General features: G+C 37.5%; 2 protein-coding genes across 3 annotated transcripts; both read right to left on the bottom strand.

The window, feature by feature from the left end:
- Positions 1–232: 232 nt before the first annotated feature.
- Positions 233–15,774, bottom strand: LOC113161434 (integrin alpha-M-like). Its single transcript, XM_026359012.1, has 31 exons — positions 15,674–15,774; positions 13,397–13,514; positions 13,003–13,094; positions 12,798–12,880; positions 12,597–12,711; positions 12,314–12,444; positions 11,868–12,010; positions 11,471–11,621; positions 11,141–11,276; positions 10,959–11,032; positions 10,183–10,300; positions 9,756–9,898; positions 9,106–9,252; positions 8,815–9,012; positions 7,962–8,092; positions 7,349–7,506; positions 7,086–7,252; positions 6,605–6,718; positions 6,451–6,521; positions 6,225–6,366; positions 4,807–4,905; positions 4,596–4,693; positions 4,394–4,474; positions 4,197–4,272; positions 2,719–2,826; positions 2,596–2,628; positions 2,391–2,510; positions 2,189–2,302; positions 2,024–2,095; positions 1,827–1,937; positions 233–1,648 (listed from the first exon to the last, which is right to left on the bottom strand). Exons 1-31 carry the CDS (start codon positions 15,720–15,722, stop codon positions 1,448–1,450), a joined length of 3,594 nt encoding a protein of 1,197 aa, XP_026214797.1. The 5' UTR covers positions 15,723–15,774; the 3' UTR covers positions 233–1,447.
- A 1,044-nt stretch (positions 15,775–16,818) lies between these two features.
- On the bottom strand, positions 16,819–23,275 carry LOC113161283 (nicotinate-nucleotide pyrophosphorylase [carboxylating]). 2 transcript variants are annotated; one of them, XM_026358779.1, is made up of 6 exons: positions 23,112–23,275; positions 22,159–22,185; positions 19,930–20,183; positions 19,230–19,540; positions 17,660–17,791; positions 16,819–17,547 (listed from the first exon to the last, which is right to left on the bottom strand). In XM_026358779.1, the coding sequence occupies exons 3-6, from the start codon at positions 20,180–20,182 to the stop codon at positions 17,335–17,337; spliced, it is 909 nt and encodes a 302-aa protein (XP_026214564.1). In that variant the 5' UTR covers position 20,183; positions 22,159–22,185; positions 23,112–23,275; the 3' UTR covers positions 16,819–17,334. The 2 variants fall into 2 exon arrangements, with proteins under 2 accessions (XP_026214564.1, XP_026214565.1); XM_026358780.1 differs by lacking the exons at positions 22,159–22,185; positions 23,112–23,275 and adding an exon at positions 21,783–21,886.
- Between the last annotated feature and the right edge of the window lie 244 nt (positions 23,276–23,519).

Here is a 23,519-nt window from a genome sequence, read left to right as displayed (position 1 = left end):
AGTACATCTTCTGTTATCTTATTTGATCTAAGAGACCACAGTGAAGTGATGTGTTGACGTGTGCAGCTTCAGAGCGCATCCAGTAACTGTAGGAGACAGTATGTTCTGACACCTGTCAATCCTGGACGGCGTTAACATTTCTTCCCATGCAGACCCGTCCACCACAACTGTTCACAGCTGTGAGCTATTAAGTTATTTCTCTGTACAGGCTGTCAGTGAAAACAGAATATTATTCTGTTTGCACAGATACCTTTATTTGTAAAAAAAAAAAAATCTACAGCACAGTACAAATAGTTATACCATAAACATAATAAAAGACTTCCTCATACAATACATACATGCTCATTATGTCTGGAAAATACATAGACATAATGGGCAAACATATTTTTTTATTTTATAAGAGACATTTAAAATCAGACATTTACCCCATAGACCACTTCACTTAATGAACTGTCCTAATTTGCATAGGATTACCAACATTTTCATTACAATAATACTTTTGAGCAAAATGATTTTGTTGCCCACATTTCTCCCTCTTTGGGTTTCTCATGTCCGCTCGGTAAGAATGGTGGCTCCAATGCAAATCAGATAAAATTTTATCCCCTCGCCTGTAATTAACTCAACCTAGAGACTGCTATTTTTAAAAGCAATGTTTTGTAAGGTCTGTAATAAAAGCATAATTTATACTGCATTCATTCAAGTAATTGCAATTTAAAAAACATAAATAACCATCAAATATAGCCTTAAATAGAACCTCTTGCTCATTAAATACCTGCACTTAGAAACAGCTAATAGGTGGCTAGTTGTAACAACGTATTTCTTTAAATTGTAACCTTATCAAAGCAGCTACCATGGATGTATTGTGAGAAAGGATACCAGGCTAAAACAAGGTGGTCACTAACTTGAGTGGAAGCTGCTCACCTAGCACATTTTTGATGCAGGCAGATTTTTCATTGCAGTTCTGTGAGTGGCCACTAGGAAAAAGGTGGCTGAAGAGCTGAGAGGGGGCACCATATCCAGCTCAGGCCACCACTGCCTTTCTGTGATTAATACATGCATTCATAGAGATACAGAGAGCTAGAACAGATATGCTGAAAGAGTAGGAAATGCTACTAAAGTGACAAGGACGTCAATTATTGCCACCTTTCCACCTCAAAACACAACCAGTTAACACGGCTGGTTAACTGGGTTCAGTGACAATGCCAGATACGAGGATTGAAATCTTGGACAATCTGGAAATCTGCAGTGATAGTAACTGTTAAAGGTCTCTAGAATCTATCAGTGCCCCCCTTGATCTTTCTCCAGCTGTCCACAAGCTCCTGGTCGATGTGACCATGTTCACAGACAGTTGATGTTCAGCATCAGGATGCAGTACTGTGTGTCATCCTGTGATAGTGGTACATTTGTAGATAGGTAAAGTCTAATCCAGCCCTTCTTTTGGACCAGACTATGAAGTGCTGTCGTTTGCTTCATTATTTTTAAGAGGCTTGTTTTCCTCTGAAGGTTCCTCAGATTTGCTGTCGTTGTTTGACTTGCTGTTCGTCTCTGTAGTTGGGACAGGAGTGGGCTGAGAAGGTGCATAGTTGTTAGACTGAAGAGATTCTCTTTCCTCAGTATCAGGCAGCTTCCTCCTCTTGAAACACCCCATCTTGTGAAAGACAAGAACAATGATCAGACCAAATGACAGAATACCACCATGTAAATGTTCCTAATTCGGTTCATAATGTTCAAGAAACAGTTCTGCATGTGTGGCGGCAGAGGTTTGTTCTCATATAGTATTTTAGCGGTTCACAATGGAACCCTCTAATCTGGAAATCCACTCTCACCTTCCACATGATGACTGTGAGGATGATCAAAAACAAGAGTCCCAATACAACTCCAGTTAAAACGATCAGCTGTTGATCCACAGGAATTATGAACTCAACCTGAATTTCAGTCTGTTGGCAGACAGAATAAGAAATTAAAATAGAAACCATTTTCCTAAGCTTAATGACTGAGGATATGAATGTCTTGTGGAATGTACCCATTTCACTGTTGGACCACTTTCTTCCCACAGACACGTTTCATTAGATCTCTTCTTTGTAGGATCTTTATTCTGTGGTGAATAAATAAGACACATTAGGGTTGCTGAAAAGAATTTAAAACAGCATCTCTGACGTGGCACCTCTGTGGTCGAACTTCAGCACACCTCTTTTTTACCAGAATCCAGCACATATCGCTTCTCGTCGTAGCTGACGTGTATAAAGCTTTTGAATTTAACCTTTCCGCCATCTCCAACGTACCGTTTCAAAAAGGCAAGGTTCTGCAAAGCAAGCAAGCGTCAATTAATGATGTATTTCTCACTGTCACTGCACACTTTATGTGGTGTGTATGTTTTGCTGTGTTGTTACCGCTGCATGCTGTTTAAGATCCTTAAAGTGGACATCTCCTATCAATTTCAACTCGGTTGCTTTGTCGAGGATGAACGGGTCACACTTGATGATTTTGCTGGATTTTTCTGACGGACAGAGCTGCAACACAGCAACAGTTTTTTAAAGGGACTTCTGATTTACATGTTCACATAAAATATTTTGATGATAAATGTGTTTTACTTACATTCGATTTGACATTAGTGCATTGAGTTTTGTTCTTAAAAGAGAAAAGGGAATAACAGTTAAGGATTTGTACTTGTATACACAGCAGCACTATAAATACGTAGTCTTGCAGTCACCAATTCACCTTCTCGACTAAGACTTGATAATTCTTCATTTCAAAGTTATAATCCAGTTCAGCGGGGAAGACCACAGACACATGAACAGGAAAAGACCTCGACCCAGGATTGTCTATCTGTGAATGGTGAAAGACAGTTGGTCCAGTTTAAAAGAACAGCTAATCATGTTAACATAAGCATGTCTGAGAGTTCATTGAACAAATCCACGCTACTGATACAAGAACAAGCAATTGAACTATTTTCTATTTCCTGGTTTTCTGCATTAAATGGTCATGAACTGTGATGTTGTTTTCACCAAAGTCCCATATATTTAAAACGCAAACAATATACAGTGGTGGTGGCAGCAGTAACCTTTAACAAGCTCTTCTCGTAGCTGTGGATCAGACCTGCACAACTTTGGACCATTCTTCCTTACAGAACTGCTTCAGCTCAGACCTACTCTTAGGATGTCTGTTGTGTGGCTCTTTCTAGTTCTCTACTGGGCTCCAACAGGTGGATTTTACGCCTGCAAAGCGATTTTGTAGTAGATTTACTTCTTTGTTTAGGGCCATTGTCCTGCTGCATCACACAAGTTTGATGAGCTTTGGTTTGCAGACAGCCACAGGAAATACCTTGATAAACTTGGGAATTCATTTTCCACATCAGTGTGTTTACATGCACTCAAGTTACTGAGAGAAACCAGCTTTCTAGGGAAATCAGGTTTTTCTAATCCTCTACCCCAATTACGTCAAACAGGTTTCCCGTTTATATAACACTTAAGAACTCATTTTTTTCAGGAAGCTTGGCTGTTTGGCTGTTTTTCATGCCTTCATTCTCGTTTCATAGTTGGAGTGGAAGTTTGCTGACACATGACTCCAGTTGATATTGAGTGACATCAGAAATCCCAGTGTTTCACTTGTTTGAGAGTTTGTGACTGCTTGTATTTTATCAGCTTAGACATATTGTGTTTGTTGTTATCTGTGTGACTTTGGTGAAAAACCAGGAAATTGCAAATAGGTCACTTGTTTTTTTTGCAACCGTTCATCTAGCCCACATGTTAGGTCATTATCTTATGGTAGCATAAACACTTTAGAGGAAACTGCTGGGGTGGCTTTGCCCTTTGTCTGATTTCACTAGTTCACAGCAGACAGTTAAAATTAGCAAGTGGATAGTAAACATCATACAACCTTTAGCAACTAAAGAGTTTAATAATTCACCCTGGAGCTGATGAAAACTGAGAAAACGAGGTAATACTAATTACTAATTACAGAATTACAGACATATAAATGACATATAAAAAATGTTGTTCTGTGTCTGCTGTAGGAAGTTATTATCACCTATTATTATTATGTTCTAATATTTTTTTGATGTAGGTTGTAACTACCGTGGTAATGAAGTGCTGCGAATAAAGATCTTGTAATAAATACTATGTATTTTTAATAAAAGTATAACTTAAATAGTCAAATAGAAAACAAAAAGTAAAAACAATATTAATTTAAAGCCTCACTTTATATGTAATCTCCACTTTTTTAGGGGCAGAATCTTCTGTTGTGAAGTTCAAGTAGGAGATGGTGTCTTTTTTCCTGAAATTAATGCATGATAATTACAATATGGCAGGAGTTGTGTGGTAAAATAACTGGGAGAAAAAGTTAGTTTCATTTAAATACATGTATCTGGACACACAGAAGAACTACTGCCACTTACACTGTTACTTCCATTTTAATTTCAAATTGTACTGCAATGTTTTTGGTCATGGAACTCTTCGAAGTGGCGTTTGCATTATCACTGAGGATGCAAAAATAAATATATGTGAATATAAAAAATGACAAATGTAATGGTTTTCAGTAATTTGGTAAAATAAACAGAACAAGTTTGGTTTTAATGTATTGTGTGAGAAGGCATTTACCTTATACCAGTAACGGTCACTGAAATGGTGTCGTTCCACTCATACACAGGATTATTTGTAGTTTCAGTAATGGTGGTGAAAGACGTCTTAAATGTTGCCTTCACATAAACAGGAATGAAGGTTGTGAATGTCAATCATTGAGACAGTTAGTCACAGTTATTCATATGTGAAACATCACTTCTGTCTGTTGTGTGGGTGCAGTATGACTCACAGAAGATCCACGGCGATACACAGGACGGCTGACACCACAAACTGTTTTATCCAATACTCCTTTTAGATCATCACACCTGTGGAGCGTGGGTCTTGTCGACTGTTTTAAGAAAAGAAAAACATGTAGAAACCAGTATGGGAGTGGGCACTTTTCAGAATAAAAGCTTTTAGTTTCAATTCAAGGCTGTGATGTTTGTAGGACTTTGACCTGACTTAGATGTACTAGAGGTACTTTTTACTGTAAACTCTCGGGCAAGTGTAAAGGGGGAATTTTTTCAAAAGCACTAGTTCTCAGCTTTGATGTTAAAAACACTGATGTCTCTGACAACCCACACATCCTGTGCAAGTTTCAAATCCTTTTCCTTCTCTTACTTATTTTAGTGGCAGAGAAAATAGTGGAGAAGTTTTTAAAGTTTTCTCACACCGCAACACTACATGCAGTAGTAAGACAAATAAGTCCGAATGTGGTGTACATGTCTGTGTACATGTTTAATGTACTCTATGCCAACAGTGATCCGCTGGTCAGTAAGGATGCTCAACTCCGACTGAGTTAAAGAAAACCCATTTTATTTACATAAAACATGAAAATTATCACCAGTGAAAATGCTGAGCGACTGTTAACTTTGGAAAACCACTAGCCACAGTAGCTTGTGAGCAAAAAATTGAATGTCAAGACCTGTATATGTGCATTCTACTTAGTTGCTTCACTTACTACCCCCAGATTTTTGTTTCTTCCTACTCGACTGACTCAGTTCACATCACATTATGTAGTTTATTGCACAGCTATTTTTCACAGCTCTTTCTGGAGGCAAATATAATGTTTTTCCACTGCATGGTACCAACTTGACTCAAGTTGACAGGTTTTGATAACAGGTGCTTAGTTTCTCACTGCAAATAGGATTTTGTTGTCAAAAAAAATTTATTTATATATATATATATATATATAATAACAAGCAGAAACAAAACAGGAACAATGGAGGATTTCAAAGGAAGGCTGTACTTGTTTCTCAGTAAGTGGCTATTTGTCACAGCAAGGAGACAGATTTAATTTCAGAATAGACTGAAGAAAGAAAGATAAAAGACTTCTGAACAAAAACCTGGAAGGTTTGGCAAAGACTTTAAAGTTCAGATGATGATGATGATGATGATGATGATTTATGTTGCTGTTTTGACCAATCCATATTCTGAAGTGCTCTCACATCTTTTAGAGTGGAAAAAGATAGCATGTACAGCCACTTTTTGCCCAATAGAAAACCAAATACGTCAAGTAGAGTGAAGTTGAGTTGGTACTATGTGGTGGAAAATGTCTTTATATAACCTTTTGAAACATATGCAGCAGTGCTGCCCAGGTGTTAGGGTTTGTTAGAAACAGTAAAAACCAGTGCAATCACTACTGATAATAAATAACCTAAAGGTTACCTCTGTAAGGACCATCATAGAGAAGGAGAGGCCTGCAGGATAGTGCATTATAAGGCTGGTGTTGTAGGAGTCATCACCAGGATTGGACAGTTTCACAGATATGTCAAATTTGTTATTTTCTGCCACCAACAATGTTGGAGTCCTAAGAAAAAAACAGTACTTCTTACATTTGGTCAAATTATGATAAGATTCCATCTGCTGTACAATGTTTGTAAAATATACGTACAAGAAGTTGAAATCCACCACAAGGTCGGCAATACAGGTGTCATTTTTACGACATTGCCTTTCAAAAGGAATCTGTAAAAAAGAATTGATATCACATTTGAAAGTAGAAGTAGATTTATGTGACTGTAGCCTTTTTCTGTAGTTGTTGTACATACCTCAACAATTGCCTGCTTTTCGCTGTCCACATTCAGGACATTTTCAGCATCACTGTCAGTTTGGGTCAAGTTTAATTTGACGCTGACTGGTGATAAAAGGTCTTTTACGCATGTCTGCAAGGAAGAAGAAAAGTCGTCTGCATATTGTTGTTTCAAACAGCAATACGTTGCCACAGAAAGATGAGCTAAACATGAATAAAGGGGTAGGGGTTGGTGCAACCTCAAAATATCAGTTGGCCAGTGCAACCCCATGCTCAAAGCTGTCAACCTTTAACCAACACTAGAAACATGTACCTAATATACCTAATATTTTCTTTCTATCTTTGATTTAAAGGTTTGTGTAGATTAATGAAACAACATTTAGAAAATAACTAGAGGAAGTATTGAGACATGGATGATATTTATATATTTATACAGATGCTCATATAGCATTAAGTGAGAGTAGAGTGTGAGCATAAATATTATTAATTCATCTTCATACTGGCATGTAGATGGTGTGGTTCAAGCAAGTCTCATCATCCCTCAGCACGCAGGAAGAAGTAATGCTCCTGGCTTTATTATCACTTGAACTGAAGAGACCTCGATATGTTTGTCTCATTGGATCAACGTCAAGTGTGTAGGAGATATTTAGTCCGGAGCTTGTTACCTCTGCAAAGACATACAGCAAGGTTAAGGCAATGCATTGACAGGGAGTGCAGTACCAGCATCTGTTTAAGGGTTCATGCTATTAGCTCTTGTCCTTACCCTTCTTACTCTTTGTTACTTCTGTCATTTCGAAGCAGACTGTTAAGGTAACCATAGGTAAAACCTCTTTATTGCCGCCCGTGCAGTCAAATTTTTCTATGACTATTTCACCAGGTAGAAAAGACAGACGTGATGTGACGTTAAAGACAGGCTTCGACCTGGAAGACATTCATCAAAATGATTAAAATGACAGTTGTATACACATCTTATGTTATCATACACTAACTTTCACTGTGTTCTGGCAAATGGTTGAATTAGTTTGAGTAGAAGGGATGGAGGTGTGTGGTCATTCTCTCCTTAGTCAGGCACCAGTCCTATACCTTATATGGCTGAAAACACTGCTTGAGTTTATTGCCAGATTTTAAGCATCTAGTATAGGTTTATAATTGTGAATAAGTATGAAGACACTCATCATGAGCTATTAATAATTCTTGTATTGTATGTAATGAGTGGATTGATTTGTGGATCCTCAGACAGTGTTCCAGCCTTTTGTTTAGTCTTTTTTTTAGGAAATCTGATTTCTAGTATGTTAAAATGTTCGCCCCTAGTGTCTGGTTTCTAGAGGTTAGTAAACACTGAACCATATACAGTTCATAATGCACAGTAACCATACCTTAAGACAACAGCTGTGCCCTGTGATCCAATCACGATATCTGGCAGTCCATCCTCCCCCATGTCAATAGTCCCATCAATGGCCTGGCCAAAGAGTCTCAGCCCAGGTTTAATTCGCTGCCCCATGATTCTCTGCAATAAGAGAGAGCTGACAACTGAAACACAGGATGATTTGCAGACATGTTTGAAAATATTTATTGAATAGGTGAAGTAAACAATAGGCTTCTGGTGTTACTAAACACCAGCTGGAGTCAGGTGTTAGTAAACCTGGAGTCAATCAATGAAATGAGAATGAAGGCGTGTTTCAGAGCTACCTATAAAAACACCTCAACAGTGTCAGTGTGTTATTCACAATCAAGAGTTGTTGATTTACACATAGCTGGAAAAAGTTATAGAGTGATCTCAGACAGTTTAGATATTTAGATATTGATCAGTCCACAGTTAGACAAATTGAAATATCTATTAATGTAGATGATTTGGTACTGTGGCCTCTCTACATAGAAGTATATATCCAGTCAAGATCACTCGAAAAGCACAATGCAGAATGCATTGCTACAGACTTTAAGGACTCTTTGCAGCAGGTTAACATCTGTGATCATGAGTTAGCCAAAACAGTATGGTTTCCATGGCAGAACGCCAACACCACGAACGAAGCCATTGCTCTTTAAACAAAACAGTGAAGCACATCTGAAGTTGACACTACACACTATGCATACCTATTACTAATATAACACTTATTTTGCTCTGATACGTAATTTTCATTACACATGATTCATGTGTAAAATAATTAGTTGCAGGACCGTGGCCCAATCATCAGCAAAAAAACGTGTGATGTCATGTTTTGTGTGTCCCACCTGGCTGAAAGTGCTGCGTATCCCTGTACGTCTGTCACCAAGGTAGATGTACACAGCTCCACTGTTATCATCCTCGAGGGGCGCTCCAACAGCAACGTCTCGGAGTCCATCTCCATTCAGATCTGCAATGCTGGATATGCTAGTGCCAAATCTACCCATGGATGACACTGTCACATTCTGTTCAATTGTCAGTTGCATCTATGGGAAAACAGAACATTCAGTAATTAAATAATTAATCATTAAAGCTGTCATGTTGGCACACTGGATCTGAGGTTTAATCACAGCCCCCACCTCATCAGTCAGTGTGTAGACGTAGATCTGGCCTTCTCTCTTCTCCTGGGGATGGTAAAAGAGTGGAGCTCCCACCAGCAGGAAATCAGTGTTACCATCTGAGTCGATATCCACTGAGCACAGCTCTGCACCAAAATAGGAACCAATCTGAAAATATGTGACATGCAAACATTTTAATTTGAAAAAACTGTACTGGATACAAATGAAGTTATGGTAGATGTATTTGTGCTTTGAATAATTCTTTTGTTTTCTCTGTTGTTTTTCAGTACCAGTATAATGAGGTTTTCTGGTTTCCTCTCTGCGACCACTGAAACAATATTACTCTGAACATTTTTGAAAAGGTGCAGCTTGCAGCTTTTTGCATATATTATTGCAAAATAAATGTACCACAACAAATTCGATCAAAGACATCTGCTTAATTATTTACTTTCAAAATATATTCAGGCTCCAGCACATTGTAAAAAAGCACATTAATTTATGTTTGAGTAATTTCACAAAGAAAAATGGCAGTTTCTAGACTCTAGCACTTTAGGAAAAATGTCCTAAAATTCATGACATTACTCTAATGTAATGTTAAGTTTTACTTTGCAGTGGGATATTGAAGTTTAAACATTCCATATAAATTTAAAATAATGTTATCATTCACCAACCATGTCTCCTTTTAGGCTTTGGGCTGGAGTCCATTTTGTGTCATTCTGCCTGAAAACTGTGACCTGCCCACTGTGCTCAAATCTTGGTGCACCAGTGAAATATAGCAGATCGTTATTCTTCTTTGCAACAGAAATAGAGTATCCTGCAACAGAATCAGTCATATGTTGTATAACTTAATCTCATAAATCATATCAAATAGGTTATAATGCAGTGGAGGGAATGCTTAGCATTTAAACTTAATGCTGTTGTGTCTTATTCTGAAAGATTTGTAGTAAATGACTATTTTGGTTTCTGATCTCATGCATCTGTTTGATGCATCTACAATACATGTTTATCTCTCATTAAGATCAGAGAAGATTTACTGACACATATCTCAAACCAGATAAAAAGTTATTTTAAAAAAGGTGCTGAGAGAAATGAGTTTACCCATGTAGGAGTCCACCTGCATGTCTGGATCTTCAATTTGTGTTTCTTTTTGGTTATGAAACTCTTGGAGGGAGCCACGCCAGCCGTTTGATCCCACTGAACCTAGGATTAAGGCACCCTTCAAACAGAAATATATAAGTCTGGTCAGAGACCGGAAACGCTGGAGATATGCACTATAGCAGTTATGTTGGGAGTTAACAGGTCTGACCTGCTTCAGTCAGACTACTCTGATTAAGGCTGCTTAGTCCAGTGAGGCAGCAGAGACAAGTCATGTCATCCAAAAATCAAAGAAATCAATTACTAATCTAATCTATCCACATCTGATGACTTTAGAGAGCTGGTAACACAGCACTTTTACAATGGAAATGGTAATGTCAGGTTGTAGGCTATTTTAACATTAGCTGTAGCTCCTGGATACTGTGTGCTTTAAGGTAAAATTCCCATTGTGATGACAATTCCAATATTTGTGTTAAGATTAAAGATCCAGATCTCTTACTATGAAAGGTCTGAATGTAAAGGCATTGTTTGACTTGAGAAGACTGTTAAAGCAGTGTATTTTTCTACTGTGGGAAAACATTAACAGTCAACACTGCAAAGTATTCAATACTTATATTTAGTAATAATGCCATGAAAACCCAAGAAGAATGTAATTATTCAGCAAGGCTTTTGTCTGCACCACTTAGCCTGAAATAATTCATATTACTCATACAATCAGATTTGTAAGTAATGGACTGAAGGTTTTTGGAATATGTCCTTTGTATAATCAGATTACTTACATTGTAGACGACAGCACTGAATCCACTCTGAGACATTTCATTAGTCATGTTACCTGCCAGAGCTGCTTTAGAGCCTAAAGTGTCAGACATAACTAGTTAAGCTACATCTGAAAGGACTTACCAGGAAATAACTCATATTTGTAACAACATCATTTCAGAATAAGGGTAAAACAATTCTTTACCTTCCATTTCAAAGATCTGTTTTTGAAAATTTTCCAGTATTCCTGTGAGTCCGTCATAGTTCTCAATTTTGAAGGCATATTTGACTGTTGGTTGTGAAGCAATATGTGTAAATTTGTCCTGTTTAGCAGCTTTGACCTGAAACCAAAAGATTGCCAACATACGTTAATAATTGTTAATTAAACAATTGTTTATTACTTGAAGATAAAATTATTAAAAAGGTATATTATAATCCCTGAGGTAAAACACATGTAATTATTTTATCTGGAAAAAGTGTGGATGAACACTGTGGATGATATTAATATGACTTGTGATATCACATCACAGCTTACCATAATGACAAAGCGAATTATGTTCATTTCATCATATCTCTGAATAATCCCATATCTGTCAGTATCACTGGGATCTCCATCTGTGATCAGGACCAGAACTTTAGTTGCATCAGCAGAAGCACCTGCAGCTGGATTTTCTAAGATGTCTTCTCTGAAACAAATGTAAAAGTGGTAATAGTAAAGCTGAAAATAAACATAATCCCTTATTTCCTCTCATTACATGAAAATGTATTATTTACTTATTACAACAAATAAGATAAATAATACGTGATCTTACTTTATAGTAAGTTATTGTTAGTGAGTGGTTCCCCTCCTCTAAATCATGCGTTTTAATGTTTTTTTTTAATTATTATTAATTAATGTTTGAGATCTGCTTAAGTAATGAAATTGAACTTACAGAACAAATCGGAGGGCTCTGTGTGTGTTTGTGAGAGTTTTCATGTGAGGTTCTTTGTGAAGTTTATCAAGGGCAGTGCCAGCTTGATAATCATTGAAGTCGAACACTTTACTGTAATATGTGGAGAACTGCACTGCAGCAAACTGAAGAAAAAAAGCAAGAAACAGAAATCAGTAACTGTCTACCGTTTCGTATATGCACTCATTTAGTAATCATGTAGCCTAAATAATAGAAATGCCTGTCATGGTAAAGTATAATCTCCCAGAATGATCACGCTAACATACGTACATCATCACCTGTGTTAAACAATGCAACAACCTTATAAACCAATTATCACTTTGATGGAGGATTCATTGCAGGGCTGGTGGATTAGACTGAACTGTACCTAATAAACTGTGTGTATATTTCAACTATATGTACTATGAATACTTTATTGTTGCACTGACCTTGATTGATGAGTTCTTAAGGCTGTTTATTATATCCACTATGAAATCTTTGTTTTTGTTGAACTCTGCTTCAGTCATACTTCCTGATCCATCAAATAGAAACACAAGGTCCACTGTCTTTTTTCTGCATTCTAAAAAAAAAAACAAACAAACAAAAAAAAAAAAGCAAAATTATATGGAGTGAAAATTTGAGAGGAGAAAACAAAAAATATTTATCTGCAAGGAGAACAAGATCTTATTACAAAGCAGTGAAAGGAGATTTCATTGTCTAAATGTCCTTTACCTTTGAACGCGGGTGTAGAAGATGATGCTTGCTGCAGATCATATGTAACTGTGTAACACACACTGTTCAGATAGGAGTTCTCATCACATTCATGGGCTACACTTGGACTGCAAACCTATAGAATCATACGAATCTTTTTTGAGAACAATGATCTGAACTTTGAAGTTTATTTCAAATCCCAAAGCCTTGTTAATTTCTTACAGTGAAGTTGGAGCCTTTGGGGTCTGCAGCTATCGACAGGCCAAGGTGCTTAACTGGGATCATTTGGTTTTCGACAGAAATTTCTGCAACAGTAGCATTTGGTTAGTACTTTCATATAGTCAGGTTTCAGTTATATTGTAAAACGTTTCCATAATGTGTGTAATTACTTTTCCTCTATGAGATCCAAAGCGATATTTATATATACCTTGACTATTGAAGCAGGGATGGCTTAGGTTTTGGCCAGGATTGCATACTCCCCCTGTTCCATTTAGCTGCAGGGGTGCAGTGACGATTATTCTGTGGATGAGGTCAACAACCATGACAACAGTATCTTAACCATTTAAGTAGTCTGACTGACATGAGCAGCACAGTTTTAAGATAAAGAGCAGGGTGGTAAAGTGATGTTTTTGTGTCAGCACAGGAAGACTAGTCACAGTGCAGTATCACAATATCAGTCAAAGTGACGAAACCACAACGCATTACTGCTTTTCACATGTACTTCTGGTGATGTACATCAGACTTATCTTTCACCAGCTACATGAGTAAGATGGATTTTTGTAATAACAGCAATATTTAAAATAGACTGAGCACAAACTTACCCTTTGTTTGAGCCAGACGTGAACTGAAGCACTTTGTAGCCAAAGAAGTCTTCTTTTTTACCAGTGTAGACACTGGGGTTTGTTATTTCAATGTTGAAAGACAATGAGACAGGGATGGCTGCAATTTAAAAAATGTGGTCAGGATTTCTGAAGAGAACAAACAGTATATAAATAAAAAAGTCATTTGAAAAGCACCACTACACTTGTTTATTAAGATAATTCAATTCTATATGTATTCTTAAACTCTGCACAACTCACTTTTTTCACCATTTTAAAATACATTTCCTGAAGTACATATAATTAGAAATATAATTCAAATAAAGAAGAAGTAGCTAGTTTATTGAACACTAGTATTTTTAAACATCTATTCTTCTTCATAGTGTGTCATTTCGTGACGGCTGGCAGAACGCAATGTACTACAACTAATTGCTCATGAAGAAACTCTTTCTTTTTAAATATAGACCTGTCACTGTTCACAAACTTGCTTGCAAAATCAACCCCAGCCATTATCACAATCACACTGTAACACTGCACATCACATCGCAACACAACTTGACCACCAGCAGCTCATCTACAGATCAGGGCGTGTAGCTCAGAGCAGAGCAGTCTGCTAAATCTACACTCTAACTTTGCACTTCTAAACTTGCAGTCGTCAGCTCCTACCTACGCTCACTCTAGGGACGTCCCTTGAGTCAAGGTTAAGTAACAAGGCCTGTAAGCTGCCTACCACTGTTTCCACTTACTTTATGTGGTAGCACCTTCCAAAACCTGTCAACTGAACTTCAAGAGTAAAATAAGATTCAAGGTTTCCAGCAACGTTTGAATGCTATTGTTCAAATCAAGTGCACAAATGTCTTCACTGAAGCAATGTGAGAAAATCATTTACCACTAAGTACATAGAAAAAACAGAAGCTTAAGTAAAAACAAGAAATTGCACCCATTTGCCTTACAGACTGAGCTGCTGTGCTACTTCCACAAATATGCACAGTGGCATTTACTAACAAGGAGTCATTCATGTGATACTGCAGTAAATTATCTCAGGATTGTATTTAGGTACATGACTTGAGTAAATGTACTTAGCTATTTATCACCTCTGCGTTTAAAAGAATTGTAAATCTAGTTCAAATAAATTTTAACACGATATATAAAGGAGAAATTGTGGCCAGTAAAAATGGTGAGTAGGTCCTGACATTGAACAACCACTAGCCACAGTGGCTGTTCAGCAAGTTAATATCATCACCTTCCCCTGTGCACAAAACCACCAGAGCGTCTGGCAGGTACAGACCCTGGTTTACAGCCTCTGCCATGCCCAAAGGTCAAAATGTACACTGACTCACTCAGCCTGCACATCCATGAGATCTGATTAGAAGCATAATGCCCTGTTCTGCTTCATTTTTGGGAAAGTTTCAAATGTCATGAAAAAAAGAAGAACTTCTTCAAGTCTGTTCTCAGAAACCAGAAAATAGAAACTATCTTAAAGGTAAGTGCTCCCTTAATAAGACAGAATATGTAATGATAAGATATTGAATAGTGAATATACCCGCCTACAGTAGGTGATGCTCCACTGCTGAGTATTTTAACAGACCCTGGTAACTTTACTCTACTTTAAATGATCAATTGAGTCAAATCAAGACATTATAATAAATAAAACAAATGTGTTGTCTCATCAAGGAGAAACATTTGTACATTTGTATCCACGAGAGATTGAAATACAAAATAAAATAAAAACTGCTATGACAGTTTCTTTTTTAATTTGTTCGTATGACTGGTTCTTGTTTATGAGTGTCCTAGTCTCTGTGAATCCTTTCAGTTCCCATTGGCCACTGGCACAGCTTCCTCTGTGAAAAAGTGGTTTCAGTCAAAAGTGTAAGCGTCTTTAACATGAAGCTGCAAATATGCATGAAGCTGCACAAGGATCAAACTGTGTAAGCTGTTAGATTGTGGTCAAACGCTCATCCTGGATGATTTCCTGAACATCTTCACTCATTTTTTTTTTTTTTTCACTTTCAGCTGTTTGAATAAACCAAATATACAGTATAATCAATACAATAGATCACAATTTAAAAATAGTGAATAATTAAATTTTATAACTTTAAAACAAAATGCAAATCTTACAATTTAATGCGTTGTAATATCTCTCCAGGATCTCAAGTCTAAAAATCACTTCCACATCTTTCTCTCCCCCCACAAACACATATAAAAAGCACCCATACCTTTCCTTTTCTAGAGGAATATTGTCCTATTACTCCCAACATAAAGAAAAGATTTTGACCTTACCGAGAACCACCATGAAGGTGAGGAGGAAGATACCACGCGGCCCCTGCATCTTTCACATCACTCTTCTGTAGACTGACAGTTCTGCTGGTGCTGCTTTGAGGCATATGGCTGTGCAATACTTCCTGTGTTCTTTTTTAAATGAGGGCGTTTCCGCAACAGGTGGTTGTGACACTTCTTTTCTCACATTAGTACTATCAGCAAAATGTTTCCCCTCTTTTACACTTCTGCTTTTTTTCAATCATTCCAAATAATCCTCTTCTTTGCATGTTACAAATATGTTCGGTTTGATATTCCTCTAGGAAATGAAAAGACTGCTGTCAATTGAACGTGGTTGTTTTTTTTAAAGGCAGCACCAACACGCTGTCAGACTTTAATTGAAGGCTATCTCAGTAGACATCATTTTAGCAAACCAGCTGCAGACATTTTTGTGGTTATACAGTCTACTGACAAAAAGGATATTATACTGAACAAGGGAACAAGACGATGAACAGCGTGTCCGCACCAAGTTTCAAATGCACTAGGATATTTATTCCTATATTTGTTTGGAGATTGTATCATATTAGTTCAACATCTTAGAATTGGCCACTACAGAATTTGTACACTACTTTAAGAAATTTGTGGCTTTCATAACAAATATATTTGACAAAATGAAACATTGTGAAGATGGTACTTTAATATCTGAGTAATAGTGAAAGCCTTTCTCACAGCTACAAAATTTTTAAAAATCTATCAATTCATTGAGTCAGTAGTTACAGACCTATACAAAGTCATTCAAATAACTTCCACCTATACAGTTTCTTTAAATTAATGCATGATAAATCATATTATAATGATAATTATATTTATTTCCTTAGTACACTTTGCCACACCTCTCTACACATCTGACTCTACTTTACTGATTTACCTGTACATATATTCACCAGTGTTTTCTCTGTATATTTTCAGCAACCGTGTCTCTACTCCTGAGCAGTTTGTAGCCCCAGGGAATCTGACTGGCCATCTCTGTCAGAGTCAGAAAGAGGCAGGTACTTGGGTTATAAATATCACATCCTTACCGTTTTCTTTTTTTTTTTTTTTTTCGGGGGGGGGGGTTGTCTGGCTCTGTAGCCTAGTGTTTTCCACACACAACCTACAAATCAGTATGTGTTTTAAAAGGATTCATTTTCTCGTTTTTCACTGGAATATTCATATTTATTTGCCAAATATAATTTATTAGATAATTTTATAGCTTATGGGATTAAAATCATAGGTTTGGCACTGGCAATGTAAAGTCCACACAGTATAATGTAGTAAAACAAAGTTAATAATATAACCCCTATAATAAAACGTAATTTAATTAAAACATCAGGAAAAACTGAACATTATAAACTATACTTGATTTGGTTGACTATTGAGCATAGTTCAGCATTTGCATATTAAAACATAAATGAGAGAGGGACAAGCAGAATAGTCGGTTCTAGTCTGGTTTCAATTCATCTTAAGCTGCTGTCAAACAAATGATGACACAGTGAACAGAAACAGGATGTGGATTATTTTGTCATCTTTTGAAATCACACTGTAGATCGCTTTATGGAAATAACACACTCACAAAAAAAAAGTCACTAATCTCACAATAATCTGATTGAATAGTCATTCAATCAGCATGGGACTGTCTGTACATCCTATTTGATATGGATGTTTGAGTGAGCACCAGCATTTTGAACTTTAAGAGAAAAGTCCACAACTGGGCAGCCCTGTGTTATACAGCCCAGGGAAATGATGTCCACATGTGGGGAGAAATACATGGATAGGTTTTCTGGAGTCACTCCTCCACTCGCTTCTATCAGCAGACTCGGGTACTCCTCCTTTAGTGCACGAGCTGCAACATGGAGCTCCTATAAGTGTAGGTGACACAAAGGGTGGAGGAGAGGTATAATATTTCATGCAGAGATCAGTAGAAGAGACAGTGAAAACCAGGCAAATAGAAATGAGAAATATCATGTCTACCTGAGGCTGAAAGTTGTCCAACATAACTATGTCTGCTCCTGCTCCTGCCGCCTCTCGGCCCTCTTGTGCAGATTGACACTCCACCTCAATCTTACTGCTGAAGCCACACACTGACCGGGCAGCTTTCACAGCCTAAACAACATATATAAATACGCTATATGTATTTATATGCACTTAGTTTAATGAATTAATTATAAAAATAATTAATTTAAAGTAAATAATAATCAAAATATTTAGATTTGGATTCAAACATAGAGTTAAAAAAGATTAACATTTTAGTAAAATATTTATTTAGACCTTTCCTATACAGTTAAAATAATTTTGCCCTCTGGTATTTTAATATACAGCACCAAGAAAAAGTATGTGAACCAATTGAAATTTACTTTACTACTACTTTAATTTGTCATAAAATAAAAAAAAATAAAAAAACGTGATCTGATTGTCATCTAAGTCAATAGTATTAGTAAATATAATGTGCCTAAAATAATAAAACAAAAACATTCTGATCTATCATGTGTTTATTGAGAATAATTATAAAGACCTCATAGTGCTAACCTGGAGTCTTGTTATGAAAATTAGCCTGTGAGTGTGGACTAAAGCTACTTTGAAAACCACTCAAACTTTTTGAGTTTGCTCAGCACAAGAAGACTTATGTGAGCCATGCTTGGCTAAAAGGAGCTTTCAAAGGATCTATGAATTGTAGATTTACATAAAGCTGGAAAGACCTTAGAAATTCCCCAGTCTACAGTTAGGCAAACAATCTACAAATAGAGACACTTTGGGACCAAGAAGTTGGCGGCCAGTCAAAATGACCCCAAGAGCACAAGAACACTCATCGATGAGGAGAAGAAACAACCCCGAGAGACAGCCAAAGATTTGAAGGCGTCATTGGAACTGGCTAACATCTGTCTTCTTGTGTTAGCAGGGCGTCTATGGCAGGACACCACGAAGGAATCTGCTGGTTAGTAAAAAGAACATTGCTGCACAACTGAAGTTTGCCAAAGAGCACACTGACACTCCACAGCAGTGTTGGCAAAATGTTTTAGGGACTGATGAAACTATATTGAACTATTTGGAAAGAACACACAGCACTACATCTGGTGTAAAAAGTACACAGCACATCATCATGAAAACATCATCCCAGCTGTAAAGTACGGTGGAGGAAACATCATGGTTTGGTTGTCTGCTTTGCTGCATCAGGGCCTGGCCAGCTGGCACTGATTGGGGGGAAGATGAATTCTCAACCAGAAACTAGTAAAGCAGTACTTAATCTGAAAGGTTCACATACTTTTTCTACTAGCACAAAAGAAAAAATCTAATCTTTTATGTCTTTTTTGGGGACAACCATAAAAAACTCATAAAAGATTAGATTTTTTCTTTTTTCTTTTATTGTTATTATTTTCGCCACATTATAGTTGTTAATATTCTTGACTTAGATCAAGATTAGATCACATTTTGTAACAAATGAATGCAGAGAATCATTTCAAAAGTAATTCCAATTTTTCTGTGTAACAAAAACAGTTTATATATGTAATTTCAACAATTTAACTGCATGCATACAGCTGCCCACCTCTGTAATACTTCCGGATGCCCAGACATGGTTGTCTTTCAGCATGACCATTCCACTCAAGTCCTGTCTGTGCATGGACACTCCACCAACCAGCATGGCGTACTTCTCCACCAAACGGAAGCCTGGGGTGGTCTTGCGTGTCCCAGCTACCTCACCATGCCATCCTCCTGCCTCTGCAATTTCCCGGAGCTGAGAACAGCGGGTAGCGATACCTGAGGCCCGGGCCAGGCAGTTGAGAGCTGGCCTTTCCCCAAGGAGGAGGCACCTCGCTGGGCCTCTCACAACAGCAGTGACTGTGACACCATCTGGACCTGTGAAGGTTACATAAAATGTATTAAAAAAAATATGCACAAGCGCTAATTTATTTGAGAATGTGTAAATGAACACAATATAAGTGAGAAAGGGTGATCTAAGTTATTTATAATTATAGTCTTGTTTGATTCAGTGATTTGAGCAGTTTACAGATATATTTGTCATTGTATTGTCCAATTACAGCTTTGGAAACTGAACCATTTGGGCGGGATTGCTTAGGAGTCAGGGCATCAGGGGGGCAAATGCTTGCCACAGGCGTTGCAGGTGCATCCCCCTGCTCCCCTGTAACTCTGCCCCTGTGTGACTGAATCTTGATCAAACTAGTTTCCCATATAAACTTAACACATCAAGTATGTTGGTGCCATAGAATAAATAGTCTAATAAATACCAATCTTAGCTCCCTCCTGATAAACCCAGTCAACTGTGCAGCCGACCTCAGTGAACACTGCTGTGAAGAAGGAACTCCCTGCCAGGATGCTATTAGGGGTTTTACACAGCAGCATTGCCTGGACCTCCTGTGACCCCACACACACCCCTGCAGGATCAAAGTTTGGTGTGTCCTCTGCCAGCCACTCCCGTGCCATTCGGGTCAGAGTGTGAGGTGGGATGGAGTGTGCTGCTGTGTGTTTGGGTGGAGTCATTCTGAAACATGGTCATGGAGAAGTGTAATTTGTTACAGTTAATCTGAAAGTGGACTAAAATCAAATATCCAAGTAAAATAACTTTCAAGAGGCTTTCTTGTCTTATGGTTACTGAATGCTGGCCTATGAGTATGCAGACACCAAGTTTGATGACAGTTGTGTATTGTTTCTCTCACTGTTTCCAGAAGAAAGTGACACGTAGAAAAACAACAACTGCCAGATCACTGAGGCAGAAATTAGACAGACTGACAGACGAGACAGACGTCATGCTTGACAGGCAGTCACAAAAACATTATAGAAGTTGCTTTAACCTTACTAGTTTCTCAGTACCCCACCTACCAACTTCCTCTTTATGACAAAATAACCAACACCTTACTCATACACTTTATTTTATATTTCATTGGTCACTCACTGTATAGCTCCACTAAATACATTGCTTTCATTACTTCAGTCTAACCTCCACAAATGAGTGAATGTGCCAATAAAAAAGTCAGTGCTCGGATCAGGCCCTTAAAGTTGGTTAACCCTTAGTAAGTTAGTAATTAGTTAAAATGCTAATTGTATTGATTAACAATTAATATTGTTCCTAATGTAATGTAACTTTTTGCCGAAGTATTCACTTCTTTCACTCTGGCTAACAGTTTAATTAGGTACAGAGTTACTTTCAGAAGCATCTTTTTATTATTATAATGATATAATAATTGTAATAATGGTTCAGATTTTGAACACATCTGTTTTTCTGTAATTAAAAGTTGTCAGTTTGTTCAACCACTCTCTGCTGACCACATTAGATCACTTTCAACAATTCAACTGTATGACTAGAAGGACACCAAATAAATCTGGGAGAACCTAATATAATGTTGAACAACAAAGTCATCACTCATCTTCATAATACCATTTATATGCTCTGCTCTCTCTCTCTCTGCTGAATCCATCCTCCTCTCTCCCTCATTGTGCTGGTAACCAAAAGGCAAACATGACAACCCAACAGAGCATCTGTAATCTATTAAGAGATCTAATCAATACTTAATGTCAGTCCTCTCTCACCTGAACCTGAGTATTAATCGAGAAATCATCCTGTTTATCCATCGCTGAAAAAACACACATAAAAACAGACATCCCAACTTAAACTAGACATGGTGCAGTGTTGGTAGATGAATGGTTACAGAATAAACCTAAAAATACTCCACTCCAGTAGCCAGGTATGTTTAACTACTTTCTACTTACATCTACCTTCTTTTATCAACAAAAACAAAAAACTGCATTTGACAACTCCAAATGTAGCTTTAACTAATGTAATTGTATGGCGAATATACGAGGCATGAGACTTGTTAGGGGTGGCTGAAGCTAATTAGCCATGTGGTCATGTTGACGTATACAAATTAGCCATGTGGAGTAACGTCGCGTCGCGGTCGTGTGGACGCAGACTAGCTAAGAGAGCTAATTAGCCGATCAGCTAATGGAAAAACTACGTCTCCTGGGTTCACACAGTGGGACTTTAACTTTCTTAATCACTGTATAATATAGTGTAGTATAGTATAAATTTCACCACACATTCCTTTATCTGAACATTTAATTTACTCTTGAAATCCACCATTACCTCCGTGGTCTCCCTCTGTGTTTTTCCCGGTTACGCTCCTGTCATGGCGGAATACTGATGGGAAAAATGTTGCAGGTGCCACCTCCTGTACTGGAGTGTGTAGACTCATATTTTTATAAATAAAACACCAGCTATTCAACTTCTGACCCGTCTCCTACAGAAACGCACTCAAAATCTAATACTGACTAACATTTTTTTAAAGGTGCTAAGATTAAATTTAGATAACAAAGGGATCTAAAATCACCACTCGCTGTGTCATTACCTGGACAAAGTTCACAACTGGTAAACAAGGGTTTTTCTTCTGTCATAGAAAAACAAATTCATGCATAAATATTCCAAGATTGAAACAGCACTGATGAATACAAATGAGATTTACCTGTTTCCTTCAGCAGCTCTGCTTGATCTGTTGGTGACACAGTGTTGATCTGTTAGTTAGTGTCCTGCACAGATGAGATGTGGAATTTGACCTTGTTTACATGTCAGAGGGTCTACAGGTTAGCTAAGAGTTAGCACTGTAGGCTTATCATTGTCTGATTTAACCAAAGCTCATTGACAGGCCACTGCCGTCAGTGGGTGCATATTTGGGAAAATGAACAGACAGCGTTTGATGGTTTTGTATTACATTTACCTTTAAACCTGTTCACCTACACACTGTACACAATAAACCGCAACTCTCTGAAGTGCAACTCCCCTGCATTAAAATTTTGAGACTGATTATTTGAAATGGATTATATTATATGTAATAGTTTATCATCTGTAAAATGAATTTACACAAGTGATCACCAGGACATATTTGGGTCTTGATCTCACTGTGGCTCCCAAGGGTGCGGTGGCCACCATAAGTGTGCTAACCACAAACAGAGAAGTTATTGCAACATCTATCACAGCGGATGGCCATACCAGAAACTCAACCTGTAGGAAGCTAACCCCATCGTTTTACTTTTACTTTTTAACACCCTTGATAACTGTATAATCACAGGTTGTCTCAGCCACACACTAAGCAGTCATTTCCCGTTTTTTCCAGCCCATCAGGATGAGCAGTGTTAGATTGAGACATTCATGGCAATGTGGGAGGGCTTATGCTACATGTAATGCAAATGTACACGGTGTGACTTACTGTCACCTCTGCCTAGTTCTGCTGTCACTGTATAAGGAAGTGAGCAAGAGGAACTTTCCACATCATACCCTCATTATCTTCAAATCTTGAAACTTGGTATCATCCTTTAACAAATAATATGCTTTTAATAGCAGGATTATAAGCTATAATTACAGGTCATTTATAAGCCATTAATAAAAAGTAACATTGTGTTGCCAGGTTGTGTAAAATACCTTTGATGGGGGGTTATCCTTGTCCTATAGGAGTTTGTTGTTCTGGCATAAGGAAGATCCTCCAGTGACCTCTGACCATGTTGACAAAAGATGCAGATTATCTGGACAGCAACAAAGTCTTGATGTTCATAACTGCAGGCTTAAGCAATTCTGATGATAACCCTTTAGTAATGAATAACATTTAAAACAGGAGAGGATTTCTAATGTTTGCTCTTAGACAGTGAGAAACAGACCTCTAACGGGAAACATGTGACCTACTTGTGACCTGGTCTACTAACTTTATGTAGCTTCTTCTTTTGGTCTTTAATGAGAGGGTTACTTTTTCTTCTTGTTAATGGTTACATGACCAATTAACACTGAAATAAGATTTATGTGCTGTATTCATTCCTCCTTTTCATAATGGCCAGC

Source organism: Anabas testudineus, chromosome 1 (assembly GCF_900324465.2).
Source record: "Anabas testudineus chromosome 1, fAnaTes1.2, whole genome shotgun sequence".
Lineage (NCBI taxonomy): Eukaryota > Metazoa > Chordata > Actinopteri > Anabantiformes > Anabantidae > Anabas > Anabas testudineus.
The sequence above is the reverse complement of the archived record's forward strand: the minus strand, read 5'-3'. Positions and strand labels throughout refer to the sequence as shown.

Bases quoted from the DNA above. Each gene is read 5' to 3' on its own strand.
- LOC113161434 (XM_026359012.1), bottom strand. From the start codon at position 15,722: ATGCAGGGGCCGCGTGGTATCTTCCTCCTCACCTTCATGGTGGTTCTC. The intron at 4,906-6,224 runs GTAACCTTTAGG...TTCTTAAAACAG, and splicing joins CTATGATGGTCCTTACAGAG to TCGACAAGACCCACGCTCCA. The intron at 2,827-4,196 runs GTGAGGCTTTAA...CACCATTCACAG, and splicing joins AAGTGGAGATTACATATAAA to ATAGACAATCCTGGGTCGAG.
- LOC113161283 (XM_026358779.1), bottom strand. From the start codon at position 20,182: ATGACTCCACCCAAACACACAGCAGCACACTCCATCCCACCTCACACT. The intron at 19,541-19,929 runs GTATTTATTAGA...TAACCTTCACAG, and splicing joins TCAGGAGGGAGCTAAGATTG to GTCCAGATGGTGTCACAGTC. The intron at 17,548-17,659 runs GTAGACATGATA...CTACACTTATAG, and splicing joins TGGACAACTTTCAGCCTCAG to GAGCTCCATGTTGCAGCTCG.